Consider the following 20,502-nt stretch of genomic DNA (forward strand, 5'->3'; position numbering starts at 1 on the left):
TCTCCCCAATCCTATTCAATACTTCCTCATTAGTTATGTGATCTACCCATCTAATCTTCAGCATTCTTCTGTAGCACCACATTTCAAAAGCTTCTATTCTCTTCTTGTCCAAACTATTTACCGTCCATGTTTCACTTCCATACATGGCTACACTCCATACAAATACTTTCAGAAATAACTTCCTGACACTTAAATCTATACTCGATGTTAACAAATTTCTCTTCTTCAGAAACGCTTTCCTTGCCATTGCCAGTCTACATTTTATATCCTCTCTACTTCGTCCATCATCAGTTATTTTGCTCCCCAAATAGCAAAACTCCTTTACTACTTTAAGTGTCTCATTTCCTAATCTAATACCCTCAGCATCACCCGACTTAACTCGTCTACATTCCATTATCCTCGTTTTGCTTTTGTTGATGTTCATCTTATATCCTCCCTTCAAGACACCATCCATTCCGTTCAACTGCTCTTCCAAGTCCTTTGCTGTCTCTGACAGAATTACAATGTCATCGGCGAACCTCAAAGTCTTTATTTCTTCTCCATGGATTTTAATACCTACTCCGAATTTTTCTTTTGTTTCCTTTACTGCTTGCTCAATATAGAGATTGAATAACATCGGGGAGAGGCTACAACCCTGTCTTACTCCCTTCCCAACCACTGCTTCCCTTTCATGTCCCTCAACTCTTATAACTGCCATCTGGTTTCTGTACAAGTTGTAAATAGCCTTTCGCTCCCTGTATTTTACCCCTGCCACCTTTAGAATTTGAAAGAGAGTATTCCAGTCAACATTTTCAAAAGCTTTCTCTAAGTCTACAAATGTTAGAAACGTAGGTTTGCCTTTCCTTAATCTTTCTTCTAAGATAAGTCATAAGGTCAGTATTGCCTCACGTGTTCCAGTATTTCTACGGAATCCAAACTGATCTTCCCCAAGGTCAGCTTCTACTAGTTTTTCCATTCGTCTGTAAAGAATTTGTGTTAGTACTTTGCAGCTGTGGCTTATTAAACTGATAGTTCGGTAATTTTCACATCTGTCAACACCTGCTTTCTTTGGGATTGGAATTATTATATTCTTCTTGAAGTCTGTGGGTATTTCGCCTGTTTCATACATCTTGCTCACCAGATGGTAGAGTTTTGTCAGGATTGGCTCTCCCAAGGCCGTCAGTAGTTCCAATGGAATGTTGTCTACTCCGGGGGCCTTGTTTCGACTCAGGTCTTTCAGTGCTCTGTCAAACTCTTCACGCAGTATCGTATCTCCCATTTCATCTTCATCTACATCCTCTTCCATTTCCATAATATTGTCCTCAAGTGCATCGCCCTTGTATAAACCCTCTATATACTCCTTCCAAATTTCTGCTTTCCCTTCTTTGCTTAGAACTGGGTTTCCATCTGAGCTCTTGATGTTCATACATGTGGTTCTCTTATCTCCAAAGGTCTCTTTAATTTTCCTGTAGGCAGTATCTATCTTACCCCTAGTGAGAGAAGCCTCTACATCCTTACATATGTCCTCTAGCCATCCCTGCTTAGCCATTTTGCACTTCCTGTCGATCTCATTTTTGAGACGTTTGTATTCCTTTTTGCCTGCTTCATTTACTGCATTTTTATATTTTCTCCTTTCATCAATTAAATTCAATATTTCTTCTGTTACCCAAGGATTTCTACTAACCCTCTTCTTTTTACCTACTTGATCGTCTGCTGCCTTCACTACTTCATCCCTCAGAGCTACCCATTCTTCTTCTACTGTATTTCTTTCCCCCATTCCTTTCAATTGTTCCCTTATGCTCTCCCTGAAACTCTGTACAACCTCTGGTTCTTTCAGTTTATCCAGGTCCCATCTCCTTAAATTCCCACCTTTTTGCTGTTTCTTCAGTTTTAATCTACAGGTCATAACCAATAGATTGTGTTCAGAATCCACATCTGCCCCTGGAAATGTCTTACAATTTAAAACCTGGTTCCTAAATCTCTGTCTTACCATTATATAATGTATCTGATACCTTTTAGTATCTCCAGGGTTCTTCCATGTATACAACCTTCTATCATGATTCTTAAACCAAGTGTTAGCTATGATTAAGTTGTGCTCTGTGCAAAATTCTATCAGGCGGCTTCCTCTTTCTACTGTAGGTTTAAAGATATTGAAATACAGTTGTGTTGTTAGATACACCTCATTTTTCTGAGAGTGCAGATGTATTCAGATTTACATTAATATGTAACTGTGATTTCCTGTCATAGTTCAGAGAGCTGTAACATAGCAATTATTAAGATTGCCTGATGGTCGCCATTTCCTGAGGGGAGAGAGATTGTCATTGCCAAAATTCCCCATACTGGGATTAATCCACATCTGTACATTTGTTGGCTCAGCTGGAGCAGCTGCGGCAGCCTGTCTGGAGCCCCGTTCGTGCTAGGATTCAGCTGTACATCAAATCTATTTTACCTCATACCAGTTCTAGGTGCCCTGTTAGGTTTCCTTCATATGTTTTTATTTATTTATTTATTTATTGTTCCGTGGGACAAAATTAAGGAGAAGTCTCCATGGTCATGGAACGAGTCAATACATGAAATTATAACACGATATTAGAAACAGATAAAATGAAATATAAAAAAGCATATTCAGGTGACAAGTCATAAGTTTAAATGAAGAAAATCAACAATATAACACTGGAATTTGCTTAATTTTTTAGCTCTTCCAGGAGCTCCTCGACAGAATAGAAGGAGTGAGCCATGAGGAAACTCTTCAGTTTAGACGTAAGAGTTTGGGCTACTGCTAAGATTTTTGAGTTCTTGTGGTAGCTTATTGAAAATGGATGCAGCAGAATACTGCACTCTTTTCTGCACAAGAGTCAAGGAAGTGCATTCTACATGCAGATTTGATTTCTGCCTAGTATTAACTGAGTGAAAGCTGCTAACTCTTGGGAATAGGCTAATATTGCTAACAACAAAGGACATTAAAGAAAATATATACTGTGAGGGCAATGTCAGAATTCCCAGATTTTTGAATAAGGGTCGACAAGAGGTTCTCGAACTTACACCACATATAGCTCGAACAGCCCGTTTTTGAGCCAAAAATACCCTTTTTGAATCAGAAGAATTACCCCAAAAAATAATACCATACGTCATAAGCGTATGAAAATATTCGAAGTAGACTACTTTTCATGTTGAAGTGTCACTTATTTCAGATACTGTTCTAATGGTAAATAAAGCGGCATTTAGTTTGTGAACAAGATCCTGAACATGGGCTTTCCACAACAGCTTACTATCTATGCGAACGCCTAGGAACTTGAACTGTTCCGTCTCGCTTATAATATGCCCATTCTGTCTGATTAAAATATCAGTTCTTGTTGAATTGTGAGTTAGAAACTGTAAAAACTGTGATTTAGCATCAAATTATTTTCCACAAGCCACGAACTTATTTCATGAACTACATTATTTGTTACTGTTTCAATATTACACACAAGATCCTTCACTATCAAGCTGGTGTCATCAGCAAACAGAAATATTTTTGAATCACCTGTAATACTAGAAGGCATATCATTTATATAAATAAGAAACAGCAGTGGCCCCAGCACCGATCCTTGGGGAACGCCCCACTTAACAGTGCCCCATTGGGACTGAACATCACTACCACTCTCAATATTGTGGAGAATTACCCTCTGCTTTCTGTTCTTAAAGTAAGAGGCGAACCAATTGTAAGCTACTCCCCTTACTCCATAATGGTCCAACTTCTGTAGTAATATTTTGTGGTCAACACTGTCAAAAGCCTTTGTTAAATCAAAGAAAACACCTAGCGTTCGCAACCTTTTATTTAATCCGTCCAAAACCTCACAGAGAAAAGAGAATATATAATTTTCAGTTGTTAAACCATTTCTAAAACCAAACTGTACATTTTACAGCAAATTATGTGAATTTAAAGGCTCCAGTAACCTTGTATATACAACCTTCTTGATAACTTTAGCAAACACCGATGGCATAGAAATAGGTCTAAAATTGTCAACATTATCAATGTCTCCCTTTTTATAAAGTGGCTTCACTACCGAGTACTTTAATCGGTCAGGAAACCGACCACTCCTAAAGGAAAAGTTACAGATATGGCTGAGAACTGGGCTAACATACATAGAACAATACTTTAGTATTCTGCTAGATACCCCGTCATATCCATGAGAGTTCTTGGTCTTTAGTGATTTAATTATTAACTCAATCTCCCTCTCGTCAGTGTCATGGAGGAGCATTTCAGGTAACAGTCTCGGAACACTTTTTTTCTAAGAGCGCTACATGATTCCCTGTTGGGACTAGGTTTCTATTTAGTTCACCTGCTATATTCAGAAAGTGATTATTAAATACTGTACATATATGCAACTTATCAGTAACACGGACATTCCCACTACGCACTGATTCTGTATCCTCGACCTGACTCTGCAGACCAGCAACTTCCTTTACGACTGACCATTTGGTTTTAATTTTATCCTGAGACTTAGCTATTCTATCTGCATACCACATACTTTTTGCCTTCCTAATAACATTTTTAAGCACCTTACAATACTGTTTGTAATGGGCTGCTGCATTTAGATTTTGACTGTTTCTAACGTTTTGATATAATTGCCACTTTGTTCTACAAGATATTCTTATCCCTCTAGTCAGCCACCCAGGCTGCCTGTTTGTGCTAGTACCCTGTTTTAAACGTTCTAACGGAAAGCAACTTTCAAAGAGCATGAGAAAAGTCGTGAGAAAAGCATTTTATTTATCGTCTACTGTATCAGCACTATAAACATCTCGCCACTCTTGTTCCTTTATAAGGTTTACAAAGGTCTCTACAGCAACTGGATCAGCTTTCCTGAACAGCTGATGACTATATTTAACACGTGTTGCAGCACAAAAATCTTTTAAAGTTAAAATTTGTGCATCATGATCTGAAAGGCCATTCACCTTTTTGCTAACAGAATGCCCTTCTAGTAATGAGGAATGAACGAAAATGTTGTCTGTGGTTGTTCTACTGTTCCCTTGCACTCTCGTTGGAAAGAATACGGTTTGCATAAGATTATATGAATTAAAGAGGTCTACCAGCATCCTCTTCCTTGCACAATCACTTATACAATTAATATTGAAGTCACCACATATAACTAACTTTTTGTATTTCCTATAAAGTGAACCAAGAACCTCCTCTAGCTTTAGCAAAAATGTTGTGAAATCGGAGTCTGGGGATCTATAAATAACAACAGTTAGAAGTTTAGCTCCGTTAAATTTAACCACACCTGCACAACATTCAAACACCTTTTCAGTGCAGTACTTTGAAACATCAATTGACTCAAATGGGATGCCGTTTTTCACATACATGGCTACTCCCCCACACCGCAGAGAGCTCCTCGAAAAGCTGCCAGCCAACCTGTATCCTGGTAAAGGAAGCTTCTGAATTATCTCCTTATTTAAGAAGTGTTCAGATACCAATAATTTCAGAGTCAACATCTATAAGCAGTTCACTAACTTTATCTCTAATACCTTGTATATTTTGATGAAATATACTAATTCCCTCATTACTCGGATACCTAAGCTTTGTCAAAAGTGATTCCCTTGTCAGAGAGACTTCCTTTAAGCAGGAATACCTATCAGCTGACTTCAATCTAAAAAAGGTGCAGCTCTAACACCCACTACTGCAGGAATTTTCCCATGAGTGATCCCACCAACCCCACCTATGCTGTCACCTATAAGCTTCGCCAACCTCCCCTTCCCATACCTGATGAGGTGCAGGCCAATGTCTAGTGGAACCCGTCCTGCTGATAGACTCCACCGACACCACTGAAATGTGACCCATGCTTTCTGTCATCAGCGCACCCCCAAGTCTCATGTTATTACGCCTGACGGCTGTATTAAGATGAGGCCGATCGTGACGCTGAAACAGTTCCACGAAATGCACATTCGTGTTGCCAGTCTGAGTGGCTGTTTTTTCCAGGTCACCATCTATGTTATACTCCCCATCCCTATCAATACTATTACCAGCCCCACCCACAATCACTACCTGATCCTCTTTAGTAAAATCCCTGCATAACCCCCCTATGTTAACAGTCACCTGAGCCAACCCTGCATTAGGCTTCACAATGCTGGTGACCTGGTACTCACTCCGCAGCACTTCCTGCAACTGCTGGCCTACACCTCTGCCATGAGAACTACCTAACAGCAGAACCTTCTTCTTCCTCTTAGACTTTGCAACTGTTCTAGGCACAGTAACTACTGAGGTCTGCTGCATACTTCCTATATCTACAACTACTAGAGATTCCTCTCCACTAGACTCTAACAGTTGGTCATTCTATTGTAAACACCAATAGTAAAACTATCTGAAAAATCTCCTTCTCCTAGCAGATCTCTTGCCAACAGCCAGCTCCCATTCCCCAACCCCCTTCTCCCTCCTCATCCTATCTAGCTCCCCCTGTGCGTTTTTCAACTGCACCTGAAGGGCACAGATCTTACGCTCCTGCTCCTCTATCAACTTACTCTTGCTACATAACCTGCAGTTCCAGGAGAGGATCTCACCAGAATGCCCACTGGCTTCCCCACTGCATTCCCCCCGCCCCCAGTGAAAATACTTCGAACAAGTCTCACACCGCAATCCACTACTCCCGAACCTACGGCAAAACCCACACTTCTCACTCATGGTAAAATTTTACTTTTTCTACTACAATAAGAAGATGTTAAAAACCTGACTACAATAATCACAAACTTACTCTACAAGGGAAGTAACTACTATTATTAACAGTATTAATAAACAACAAATGTGCATATAACAAAACACTAATACAGAAAGAGAATCAAACATCTAATGACACAGTAACAAAGCTGAAAACAGTTCCCAAAAGGTTCTTCTGAAATCATTTCACCACAAAACACTAAGAACACCGGTTGAAGACTACTAAAGTTCCTAAATAAACCACTATACACAAACAATTAATTAGTAGTTAGCTTTTGATGCGCCGCTACAGCTGCAACTGGTCAGCACGGAATGTAAACACAGGCAAGAGGTTAAGTTGCTCGATACGAAACACTCACAAATATCAGGTCACAACACAAGAAAGGCAGAGGTGAATGAAGAAACCACTAATAAGTCACTTATATAGTAAATATTATCACAAAACCCGTTAAAATATGTATCTGAAACCTAAAAATATATGAAAAACTTAGAGAGCGATCTCACACGCAGTCACTCGCTTATGACGTCACACCAAAGATAATGTTTGACATTACACCCTGCAGATCATTGTTGCAGAACTTGAAGAAAATGCCAGAAGAAATATTTCCTCAAGCTGTAGGCTATTTTTGGTAATTTAAATGTCTGGTTAATATAGAAAGGCAGAGTTTAATTTGAAATCCTTTTAGAGTTAGCTGGCATTTCACTGTTACAACTGACTGCCGCAGAAGCTTACAGGTTTTGCAAGAAGTTGGTTGATATTTGAAATACTTGTGTTGCGATAATTAGATAAAATTCTAGTTTCCTTCTGTCACTGTATTGCCAATAAAGATAAGACTGTGTATGACTAACATTTCTGTATGTTCAGCTTTCAAAGTTGTATCGAAAGAAAAAAAAAATGTATCAGTGAAACAGTGTGATTGATCCAAGGCATTCAATTTAGTGGCTGTCGAGATGATCTTGGTACAAGAGTATGTGCTGAGTTTCCCAGCATAATGGATTATGAATTTTGTTGTGAACAGAAGCAGTGTTTGGTAATGCTTCAGTTACATTTTCTGTTCGTTTACGTTTATTACATTGAATGTTTTTTTCTTTCCAGTTCCTCAAGGTTCACAAAGGTTACAGGAAAATAATTACGTTTTCCATCTCACACCACAACAAGCTACTGATGTTGCAACTTACAGAGATGTTCGCCCCAACACAAAAGTCGACTATGTTATTCAGGTATTTATCGTTAGCTGTTTCTTCAGTTAAATAACTTCTCTTTTCATGTCTTTCAAAACTTCAGTGCCTCCATTGTTTCAGGTTCAGATGAGGTTCTGTTTGTTAGAAACCTCTTGTGAACAGGATGACTTCTTCCCTCCAGGACTTTCTGTGAAGGTGAATGGGCGAATGTGTCCCTTGCCTGTAAGTACAAAAAAAAAGGAAATAAGTTTTAAAAGCTAATATACATTACAAAAATGAATGGTAGAGAAAAGGAAAAAAATTTGAGATTATCAGTAAATTAATTCTAAAAAAAAGGTCTTTTTTCCCATCAAAGATTTGTTAACTAAGTGCAGTACTTTGCTATTTCCTCTACTTGAGAAACCTCGACAGTACATCTGAAAAAGAAGTTGAAAAGTATGGTTGATGAAGTCTCTTATCATGCTCGTTCACTTTATGCAAATGGTGACCAGGTATTTACAGATCTTCCACATATCTCTCCCAGACTAATGTCCAATATGTGCAGGGCAATGGTTCTGAGTGAATGCATATATATACTGGTATCAAAAATTGAGTTGCTAAAAATAAATGTAGCCACCATGCAGTTGGGTAATGTAACATTTCGTTTAAACAATGGAAAGTCCAGGCTGGAATAACGACATATTACGAAAAGCATAGATTGCTATTCACCATATAGTGGAGATGTTAAATTGTACACACAACAAAAAGACTACTAAACAGGTAAGCTTTTCGCCAGAAGGCCCTCTTCTGAAATAGAAAAACACACACACACACACACACACACACACACACACACACACACACACACAAATGCAGCTCACACTCACTTGATGTCCGTCTCTGACTGCCAATGCCAGACTGCAAACAAATGTGCATGATGGGAGAAGCAATTTGGATGGTGGAAGTAAGGAGTAGGCAGTGAGGGAGAGGGATAGCAGGGTAAGGCTGGGACACAGTGAAATGCTATTTGTGGGATCATATGGGGACGAAGTGAAGAGAGGGTAGGGCAGCAGGTGCAGTTGGGAGGTCAGATGGATGGCAGGAGGGGGGGGGGGGGGGGTGGTTCGGTAAAGGGAAGACCTAAGAAGACTGTGTGTGCGCTTGTGGAATAGAAGTTGGTTTAGTGCTGGAGGGGGAAACAGAGAAGAGGGTAGGGGGGTGAAGGACAATAAATAAGGGTGAGGCCAGGAGGGTTACAGGAACAAAGGATATGTTGCAGGGAGTGTTCACACCTGCACAGTTCAGAAAAGCGTGTCGGTGGGAGGGATTCAGATGACACAGGCAGTAAAGCAGTCATTAAAATGAAGAACATTGTATTGGGCAGCTTGCTCTGCAACTGGGTGGTCCAGCTGTTTCTTGGCTGTAGTTTGTTGGTGGCCATTAAGGTGTACGGACTTCCTGTTGGTTGTAATGCCCATGTAGAATGCAGCACAGTGGCTACAACTTAGCTTGACACGTCGAGTTTCACAGGTAGCCCTACCTGTGATGGGAAAGGGGATGGCTGTGACCAGATTGGAGTTGGTGGGGGGGATGGAGGATTTATGGAACAGGTCTTGCATCTAGGTCTATTACAAGGATAAGATCCATGAGGGAATGGTTGGAAGCAGAGATATATAGGGATGGACAAGGATATTGTGTGGATTCAGTGGGTGGCAAAGTACCACTGTGGGAGGAGTGGGGAGGATAGTGGGTAGGACATTCTGGACATTCCTTATTTCAGGACATGATGAGAGGTAGTTGAAACACTGGTGGAGTATGTGATTTAGTTGCTTCAGTCATGGGGTGCACGGAGTCATGAGGCGAATGCTCCTGTGTGGCCGATGGTGGGACTTCAGGAGGTGGTGGGTGGCTGGAGAGATAAAGCACAGAAGATATGTTTCTCTACAAGGTTGGGAGGGTAATTGTGGTCTGTGAAGGCCTCAATGAGACCCTTGGTATACTTCAAGAGGGATTGCACGTCACTACAGATGCAACCAAGTCCTTCTGCCAGCTATCAGATTTATCCACTTATAAACTCTTCCACTGTGACCCCACTCCAGAAATCCAGCAGGATATATAGTCTCTCCTTAAATCCTTAGGCCCATCCCAGAACCTCTGTGCAAATTTATATTTAAAAAATATATAATATAATTAATTAAACAAATTGATTTTTTCTGACTTTTATCATTTTGATTCCTTATCGATTTTTACGGGAATACAATGTCTTTCGCTTTTAACTTACATAGAGTCCTGTATAATTAGTTCTCATTCTTGACCATGTGTATAATATTGATTCTTAATCGGACTTCCTCTTCAGATGCAGGCAGCTAGTGACATGACGTTAGCATAATGCGCAGGAGGAAAAAGAAAACTCTTGTGGTTTTGCGCTAATAAGAATCCTCATACTTCATATTTTCATAAAAAATATTATTCAGATAATACAATGTCTACTACACACTTATCACAAGAATACGTCTTCTCGTCATGAGAACTAATGACAGAGTCTTTCTAATAATTGTCACAAAAAAAAAGTTTCCATCATTTGTCTTTCGCCTGCCCTCCAGTATAGAAGATACCAACCATTTCTTCCACTAACTCCTCACAGTTCCTGTTTCTTTACCACACAGTGTCCTGCTAGTCACTGCTGATGCTACTTCCCATTACACTAACATCCCTAATGCCCACAGCCTAGCCACTATTGAACACTACCTTTCCCAATCCCCAACGGAATCCAAACCTGCAAGCACCTTCTTGGTCACCGTGACGAACTACATCATCACCCACAATTACTTCTCCTTTGAAGGCATCAGCTAGAAACAAATCTGGGATATGGCAATGGGCACCCACGTAGTACCGTCCTGTGCCAACCTACACATGGGCCATCTATAGCAGAGGTTCTCAAATTGTGGGACGTGACCCCAAGGAGGGAGTCGGGGGGAGGAATGGTATTCAAGTGGAGTGTGTTATGTTAGAGAAAAAAGTGTATTCTTATTAACAAACAATTAGGTTTATCTTTTCTCGAACAAACGACATGCCACTGATCTGGTTTGAATTTCCCCTGGCATCAGTGTTAATGTCAGATGTGGTCGACGACAATGACAGCGCTGTTACATTTTCAGCATTGTTTGAAATGATTGGTTGAGCTGCATGACTTCCTTCAATGCCACCTAGGAACAAAGCCTACACACGAGCTGAGTAGGCTTTGTTCCCTAGGTGGCATTGCTTCCTTTGATAGTCAGCGGAATATCCTTTGACGCCTGCACCATTACTGTTCCTGTAACTATCCCGTGCAGTGCAAGGTTTGACTCGTGTATCTCAATGCATTCTCATAGTGATGACTAAATTATAGTTTTATAATTATAGACTTTGTGAGGAAGACTTAACTGCAGTATGAAGCAATTCCTGATTAGTGACGAACATCAAGACAGCAGTGGTCTGTCAACTGGCAGAGTGAAGGAGATACTCTGAAGACAAAAACGATGACGCACGATGAGAACCATTTATTGCTGTTGTTATTGTTGTGGTTTTCAGTCCTGAGACTGGTTTGATGCAGCTCTCCATGCTACTCTATCCTGTGCAAGCTTCACCTCCCAATACTGACTGCAACCTACATCCTTCTGAATCTGCTTAGTGTATTCATCTCTTGGTCTCCCTCTACGATTTTTACCCTCCACACTGCCCTCCAATGCCAAACTTGTGATCCCCTGATGCCTCAGAACATGTCCTACCAACCGACCCATTCTTCTAGTCAAGTTGCGCCACAAATCCTCTTCTCCCCAATTCTATTCAATACCTCCTCATTAGTTATGTGATCCATCCATCTAATCTTCAGCATTCTTCACTGCATTCTTTATTGCTAAGCTTCACAAAAACTACAATCAGTGGTGAAGAACGTCCGCAGTGTGTAGTTTGTTTAACAATTTTAGCTGGTGATAGCATGAAACCTAACAAGTTAGAGAGATATCTTGAAACCAAACATCCTGAATTAATGGGAAATCCAAGAGATTTATTTGTCAGGAAACTAAATGTTTTATCATCTACCCAGAAGAACTTTACTAGAATGACGAATGTGATGTCTTAAGGCCCTTTTATCCTCTTGCCAGATTTCTCATAGAATTGCTAAATGCAAGAAACCACACACGGTTGCAGAAACTCTGGTTTTACCAGCAGCGATTGATGTAGGATCAACAATGTTCGGCAACTCATTTGCTCAGCAGTTGAAAAGTATTCCTGTCTAATGACACAGTGCATAGAAGAATTTTAGACATTTCTGACGATTTACTCAAGCAGTTAATCGACAAATTGTGCAACAAATATTTTGCACTTCCAAGTGGACGAAGCAACTGACAGTCATAAAGATGCTCATTTGGTTGCTTACGTTAGTTTTGTTGATGGATTTAACATTCAAGAGGAATTTGTTTTCTGTGAGACAATACTGAAAACAGCTACAGCTGAAAGCTTTTGTGACATGCTCAATACTTTTCTCAATCAAAATGGTATTTGATGGAATAGATGCATTGGAGTATGCACAGATGGAGCTCACTCAATGTCTGGAATTCATGGTGGATTGCAAGCGAAAGTTAAAGCTGTAGATGCTGATGCTGTATGGACTCACTGCATGATACATCAGGAGGCTCTGGCCGCTAAAGAACTTAGTCCACCCTTTCATGAAGCTCTGCAAACAGTTGATATTATTAAGGCAAAATCTATAAATTCGGGGCTTTTTAAAGTGCTATATCAGGAGATGGGTGATGAACACGCTAGTTGCTCTTTTTTAGTAATGCTCGATGGCTTTCAAGGGGTGAAGTATTGAAAAGAATATGTCAACTGAGGAATGAGGTATTCTGTTTTTTAAAGCATAGAGTCACTCTTTGGCAGACTGTTCCAACAACAGAGATTTTTGATTTAAAACAGCGTGAGAAACTAAATATTCTTAACACTTCACTTCAAGGTAATCTGGCAACTGTTATCTTGGAACGAAAAGGTAAAGGTGTTCATAAAGAAATAGGAACTGTGGCAAAACAGAATGGAGAGTGACATACTAGATATGCTCCCTACAATAGTGTCACTGTTAGAGGATACAGATAATTCGATACTTCAAATGGCTATAAAAGCTTGCTTTCTTCATCATCTTGCAACATTAGAAGTTTACTTTGAGAAATATTTCAGCAATGATTTTGATAAATTTAATTGGATTAAAAATCCATTCATAAATGCTCCTGGACCATCATTTCTAAATATAGAAGAACAAGAACAGCTTATTGAATCCACTTGTGACACTTTACTGAAAAGTAAATTTAATGAAGTGCCTTTGTTGGAGTTATTAATATGTATTAGTGAGTACTTCACAGCGCTTATCCACAATGCAGTGAAGATCCTGATTTCTTTTGCAACAACATACTTGTGCAAGCCTGGATTTTCAGCTTTGTTAACTATGAAGTCAAACTACCGTTCGAAGCTAAATGTAAACAAAGAAATTTGGGTGGCTCTTTCTGCTGTTCCTCCATGTCTTGAGAAACTTTGTTCTCAAAAGTAAGCTCATCCATCACACTGAACTTTTTAATTAAATTTTTATTGCTCTTGTGGTTCTTGTTTGCTGAATTGTAAATAACGTTCTTGAATAAATGAAAACATGCTAAAGATAAAAAAAATTGTTCCATATTTTTGTTACAATAAGTCATGCTATTTTTTTGTTTCTGCTGTGTAAAATCCTTTTAAATCCAGTTTGGTAAACATAATAAGGGAAAATATAAAATATGACTATTTTTATTAATAACAATAGGATGGGAGGCTGATACTATTTTTCCTAGTGAAGGGGGGGGGGGGGGGGGGGGCGTGTAAAAAAGTTTGAGACCCACTGATCTAGAGAAATCCTTCCTAACCATCCAGAATCTCAAACCCCCCCATCTGGTTCAGGTCCATTGATGCAATGTTCATGATTTGATTAAGGGTGAGGACACCCTATTCTCGTTCCTCCAGAATCTCAACCCAAGTCATATTTCTTAATGCCGACCTCCACCTCAGAGATGGCTACATCACTACCTCCCTCCATATCTCCATATGAAACATAAGACCCACCAGCAATACCTCCACCTCGACAGCTGCCATCCATTCCATACCAAGAAGTCCATTCCAAACAGCCTAGCCACACATGACCATTGCATCCGTAATGATGAGCAGTCCCTCTCAAAATATATCAGTGGTCTCACTAAGGCCTCCACAGACTGTGCAGAAACATGCCTTATCTCTTCAGTCACCCCCCACCTTCCAAAGTCACACTGTGGTCACAGAGGAGCATTTTCCTCATGACTCAGTTCTACCCAGGACTAGAGCAACTGAATCACATTCTCTGCCAGAGTATTGAATACCTCTTGTCATGCCCTGAAATCTGGAGTGTCCTACCCACTATCCTTCACACACCTCCCACATTGATATTTTGCCAGCCATCAAACCTACACAATATCCTCATCCATCCTTAAACAATCCCTTTCCCAATCGCTTGCCTCATGGCTCATATTCCTATAATAGACGTAGATGCAAAACCTGTCCCATACATCCTCCCACCAACACCTGCTCCTCTCTACAATATATCCTACGTTGCTGTAACCTTCCTGGCCTCAACATTTATTAGTCATTGTCCTTCACCCGACTAGCCCTTCCCTGTTCCCACTTCAGCACTACACAGCCTTCTATTCTACCCCTTCCCTGTTCCCACTTCAGCACTATACGGCCTTCTATTCTACCCCTTCCCTGTTCCCACTTCAGCACTATACAGCCTTCTATTCTACCCCCTCCCTGTTCCCACTTCAGCACTACACAACCTTCTATTCCACAGCTGCACCCACAATCTTTTTACTTTCCTCTTTTTCTGCTTTCCCTCGCCCCCTCCATCTACCCTCTGTCTAACCTCCTGGTTGCACCTATCTATCCTACCCTCTCCACCTCATCCTTGTATGCTCCCACAAGCAGCAGTTGACCATCCCCCACCACTAGCCTGCTATCCCTTCCCCTGATAGCCTTCTCCTTACACCAGCCACCCAGGTTGTTTCTCCCATCATGTGCAGTTGCTCGCAGTCTGGCATCAGCAGCCAGAGTTCTGGCCGAAAACCAGTAGTCTTCCTGTTGTGCCTGTGTACAGCTCTACGTCTTCACTATCATTTTCTTTTACTCAAAAGTAGCACACACTGCACAGTGTATATAATTGGGCGTACACTTAAATGTACTTCACAGAAGAACCCTTTCCTGTCTTCTTCTTCTTCTTCAACACGAAAACTATTTTGTTGCAGTTCTCCCTGCTGGTCTACCCCGTGTACACCTGTTAATTCTGCACAACTGCTACAACCTATATCCCTCCAAATCTCCTTACTGTAGTCAAGCCTTGGGCTCCCTTTACAGTTGTTACAACTGCACTTCCTCCCATTACCAAATTGTCAATTCCTTTATGCCTCTGAATGATTCCTATTAACCAGTTGCTTTCTTTAGTCAAGATATCACAAATTTATTTTCTGTCCATCCTGACTCAGGACTTCATTAGCTTCAAAAGCTTCTGTTCTCTTCATTTCTGTCCAGTTATAATCTTTGTTTCACTATCACACAATACTACATACCTGATGAACACCTTCAGCAAAGATTACTGAACAGTTCAATTTATATTCAGTGACACACTTTTGTTACTGTAGACCATTCTTCATTTTATGTCCCCTCTACGTTGCCCAATTATCAAAAGCCAATTACTTCTTTCATGTCTCATTTCTTAATCTAATTCCATCTGTTAGCTTGATTTAATTAAACTATATTCTGCTACCCTTGATTTTCCTTTGTTGTTGTTCGTCATATAATGTCATTTCAAGACAGTGTTCGTTCTTTTAAATTGCTCTTGACAATTGTGTTGCATCTCTGACAGAATTACAGTGTCATCCGCAAACCTTGGTGTTTTTATTTCTACTCTCTCAATTGTAAATGCCTTTCCAAGTTTCTCCTGGGTTTCCTTTACTGCTTGTCATACTCTCTTACAACTACAGTCTGGCTTCTGTAAAAGTTGTAGGTAACTTTTTGGTTCCTGCATTTTATCCCTGCTACCTCGAGAATTTCAAAGTGTGTTCCAGTCAAAACTGTTAAAAGCTTTCTGTAATGCTAGAAATGTAGTTTTGATTTTCTTCAGTCGTATCTTCTAAGATAAGTCATAGCATTAGCATTGGTATGTTTCTCCAGAATCTGAACTGATCTTCCCTGAGGTTGGCTTCTAACAGTTTTTGCATTCATCTGTAAATAATTCAAGTTATTCAAGTTGGTATTTTACAACCACGACGTTGTAATCTTATGGTTTGACAATAATCACGCTTTTAACACCTTCCATCTTTGAATTTGTAATTATTCAATTCTTCTTGAAGTCTGAGGGTGTTTCATGTGTCATATATCTTGCACACCAGGGGAAATAGTTTTGTCATGGCTGGCTGCCCCAAGGATCTCAATAGTTCTGTGCTAATGTAGTCTGCCTTAGGGGCCTTCTCTCAACTTAGGTCTTCCAGTGTGCTGTCTAGTTCTTCTTGCAGCATCACATCTGCCAACTCATCTACATCTACTTCCTCTTTACTTTCCACAACATTGTGTTAAATTTATTCTGATGCAAATGTTTATCAGTCTTCTGTCCTGATTGACATCAAAGTGCTTCAGCTCAAAAAGTAAAGCAATGAGCAGACACATGGCTCCGTGTCTATTTATAGTTGCCAAGTGCTGCTTTTTATTTATTTTTAGAACAGTGTAGATGCTGTTCAAATTAACACCCTTACACAAGAAGTAACTTTATGATAATTGTTAATTTATTTTATGGACCATTAAATTTGATTTCCTTGACAACTATGCTTGCCAATCAATCACATTTTCTGCTTGTTATTAACTTAATTCTTCTCTTAATGACAACAAATGTAAAGAAATACTCATTGGATCAATACGTCAGAGAGCATTATCGTGCTACATATTTGACACACCCAGGATTCCCGAACTGGGGGCTGATGAGTGCCACCAATCATTGTGACACGCTTCGACAACTTCCTTGCTGCATGGTGGTGGAACATTGCATGTCACAGCAAATACTGAGCCTGGCTAGCTAACTAATTGGAGACTTTCCTAACCCATGAATGGTGTCAGTGCTGGACCTTACTTTGAATCCAGGAAAGAACAATCATTGTCCATCAGCTATCAAAGTGCAGAACTCGCAAACTTAGTAGGAAAGACACTAGACTGCATAGTTGTCACAATTGAAGAATCCATGAGACTAATAAATAAAATTTAAAAAAAATCGATTTCAACATAAGTTAATTCGTGGTGATTATTAGTAATCACAGCAATTTACTAATAAATTGCTGCTCTCAGATGTATAACATGTTTGTACTGGAAAAGAGGAAAATGCTTCATTTTGAAAAATTTCATAAAACCGCTTATTTTGCAATATTATTTATGTTATCATTTACGTGAAATTTATGTCCCTACTCATACACACATTCTTTGATCTTCAAAGGGCTTATAGCAATATATACAGGCATAATACCCTTGGACAGCTGTACAATTGAGCCTTCTGGGAATACTTACACATCTTTATGTGGAGGTTCTGGTCTAGTTTTTTTAAATACTACCTGGTGATACTCTGTTTGAGAGAGAGATACTCAAATACGACAGTGCCTTGCAATGACGTTTGATCAGTTAGCAGCTGATGGCTAAGCAATTGGAGTAACTCATGGTGTTTTTAACTTGCGTGTTTTCAAAACAGAAGACATCTGAAAAGCTGTGAGTTTTCTGAGCTTCACTTTTAGTGAGAGACCTTTTTGGCTGTCAGATGAATATCAGAGTGCCTCAGTCGCAAGACGAGAGCGAACACAGTTGACCCAGACCCACAAGGTACGGCTATGGATGCACAGTTTATGGCTCAAGTAGATGATTGTTTTGTTGGATTCATTGATACCATTCATTAAGAGAGGATTAGCATGGCAACAGTGGATATAGAAGCCAGTCCGGTTCCTAGTCCATATATTTAAGCTTGTGAATTGCTCCTTATCATTCAGCTGCAGCCCTTCTTGTTCGTCATGGGTAACGCCTACTACTAATCCCAGAGTTAACAGCATGCTACACAGCTGTTCACCCTGTATTAGAGTGAATATACATCAGCGGACTATGAGTAATGAGACCTTTTGGGATCAGTGCCATGATGGACTTTTGGTGGCGATCACCAAACTATTATAAATTTCTGTTGTAGTAAGTCCTACTTCTTTAGTCTGAACTGCAGTAGTAAATTACTGCCATAGTGATATACTCTGTTAGTAACTGTTGGAGAACTTAATTTCTGTTTACTACTTTAGGTGGAACTCGAATAATAATGCCTTTTTATTGAAAAAGTAATACATTGCTGCACACTGCTAACGTGTTTCATTTCTTCTCAGAAAATATTGATTACAAGCAGACATTATTACATCACTTTTGACAAGAATATAATGTTGGCTCATTCATGCTACAAATTATTATTAAAATTCAGATAAGCTAAGTGCTGTTTTATTAATATTAAGATCGGTGCACCATGAAAAAGAAACATGGTATTAATGAATGAGTCTGTTGTTCAATCCATAATAACCTCGTCATCTACAGCTACTACCATTATTGGTGGATGACACATGTTAATTTAAATGCACCATATATGCTTCAGATAAGATCTAAGAGCAATTTAAGTGTTAAGAAATATTCAAAAAATGTACCAGAAAGTGAAAAAGAACAGTTTGCTGAAATAATGAAATAGTGCGTAGGTACTATTGAATCTAAAAAGTCTAATGTTAATATGCTACAAAGGAGATTAGGTACTTGCGACAACATACAACATAGAAGCTCTCAAACACAGATTGCAAGAGCACCTTAAAGTAATTTAGAAGGGCATGAAAGTGAAAGCAAAGGATATGAATGCCAAATGTAGAACAATTCCAAACTGAAAGCGGAGGAGCCGACACAAAGCCAGGAAATCTAAGCCAAATGGCGGTTGAATTGATTCCACAAGTTTTTGAGGGGATAGCTTGAGTTTACGAAAATGACTCAACTGGAAATAATGTCATCCTTTCAAGCAACATTAATGATGATAAGTACTCTGCAGATAGCATGATAGCAACTACTCTACAGATGGCAATGGAACTGCTGAAGGTAAAGCTTTATCCAGTAATCATGCACCTTAGCTTGTGTACTCTGGTGAGAGCTTAGCAGAAGATGCTCCCATGAAAAAAGGCAGAGAACATGCTGTTGTAATTAGTTACAGTACAACATGACCAGTAGACTAAATACAACTTGATTTCACTGATGCATTAACAACTTGTACACAATATTTAAGTAACATTCAGCAGGAACCAATGACATACACGAAGAGGGCTCTCTCTCTCTCTCTCTCTCTCTCTCTCTCTCACACACACACACACACACACACACACACACACACACACACACACACACACACACACACACACCCTCTGCGGATGTTATAGCATTGCCACACGCATGACCTTTTGAAAGTATGTGCATGCGTCACTGCAGTCCTCCTTTCTTATGGAGATTCAAAGACGTCTGTCCTCATCTGCTGACCTCTGGGTAGGATGCAATGCTGCAATGGGAGCGTATGGCCAGAAGTACTTTGGACATGGACACATTCTGCACCAACCTTCCGGTGTCAAACCATACAGCAGCACTGGCAATGCCAGGGCTGTTTCCATGTCAACCTCAGGCATCAGTTCTGGTGACGGTGCTGATGATACTGGTATCAGTGGTTGCTCAGGAACAGGTGACGGAATCTGTGACAGTGGTGTAGGAAGCAATAGAGGAACTGCTGATTTGGCCAATGAGGATGGATGCCTTCGCCCATGTGGGAGTGGAGAACCGGCAGCAGCAGGTGATGTGCCACCCATTGTGAACTGGCTCGGAGGCATTGCGTGACATCAGCGAGCGCCTGGTCATCCACATGAAGGCAAAGCTGATCGTGGTATCTCTAACAGAGGCCATCCTCGATGTAGATGATGCAGAAATCCCACTCCTGGCATCTGGCAATGACAACTGGAATCCATTTAGGGCGACGTCCAAAACTGTGTGCTCTGACAGCCACACCCGGGTGGAAAAGGCGTGGAGACTGCATGGGTTGATGTCCAAGTGGACGACGCAGGTGGTGTAGCAGTGTCTTCAGCTGGCACCCATGGAGTAGCTCCACTGGGCTGTTCGCGCCGAAAGGCATGCAATGGTATGAGGAAGAAACTGATCTAAGACAACGTCAGATGAAGAGTTGGCAACATACTTTTTCATCTGAGTTTTGAACGTTGAGACTAGGTGTTCCGCCTCACCATCAGCGTGGATGCAAACCCTTATGATGAAAATTATGCACTATTCTCGGACGCTAATCTCATGGGCCAGCCTTTGAGTGAAAAAATTTTGGACAACACTGTGATGGTGGCAGTTGTGGGGTGAAAACGCAATGAACGACATAGGGAAAGCTGTAATATGCATCAACAACCAACAGCCAGTAAACGCTGAGAAAAGGGCCATCAAAATCCTCATGTATAAGGTCTCATGCATGCAACAGCATGAGCCACTTCAGTGACGACACCCGAGGGGGGGGGGGGTTG

General features: G+C 40.3%; 1 protein-coding gene across 5 annotated transcripts in view; it reads left to right on the forward strand.

The window, feature by feature from the left end:
• The window catches only part of LOC126483834 (E3 SUMO-protein ligase PIAS3), a 277,101-nt gene that overhangs the window by 120,361 nt on the left and 136,238 nt on the right, over nt 1–20,502 (forward strand). For all 5 annotated transcript variants that reach the window (XM_050107036.1, XM_050107041.1, XM_050107039.1 and 2 more), the window contains 2 exons: nt 7,764–7,888; nt 7,970–8,071. In XM_050107036.1, coding sequence (XP_049962993.1) covers nt 7,764–7,888; nt 7,970–8,071 — 227 coding nt within the window. The remainder of the gene's footprint in view (nt 1–7,763; nt 7,889–7,969; nt 8,072–20,502) is intronic.

The sequence above is a fragment of the Schistocerca serialis genome, chromosome 6, assembly GCF_023864345.2.
Source record: "Schistocerca serialis cubense isolate TAMUIC-IGC-003099 chromosome 6, iqSchSeri2.2, whole genome shotgun sequence".
NCBI classification, from domain to species: domain Eukaryota; kingdom Metazoa; phylum Arthropoda; class Insecta; order Orthoptera; family Acrididae; genus Schistocerca; species Schistocerca serialis.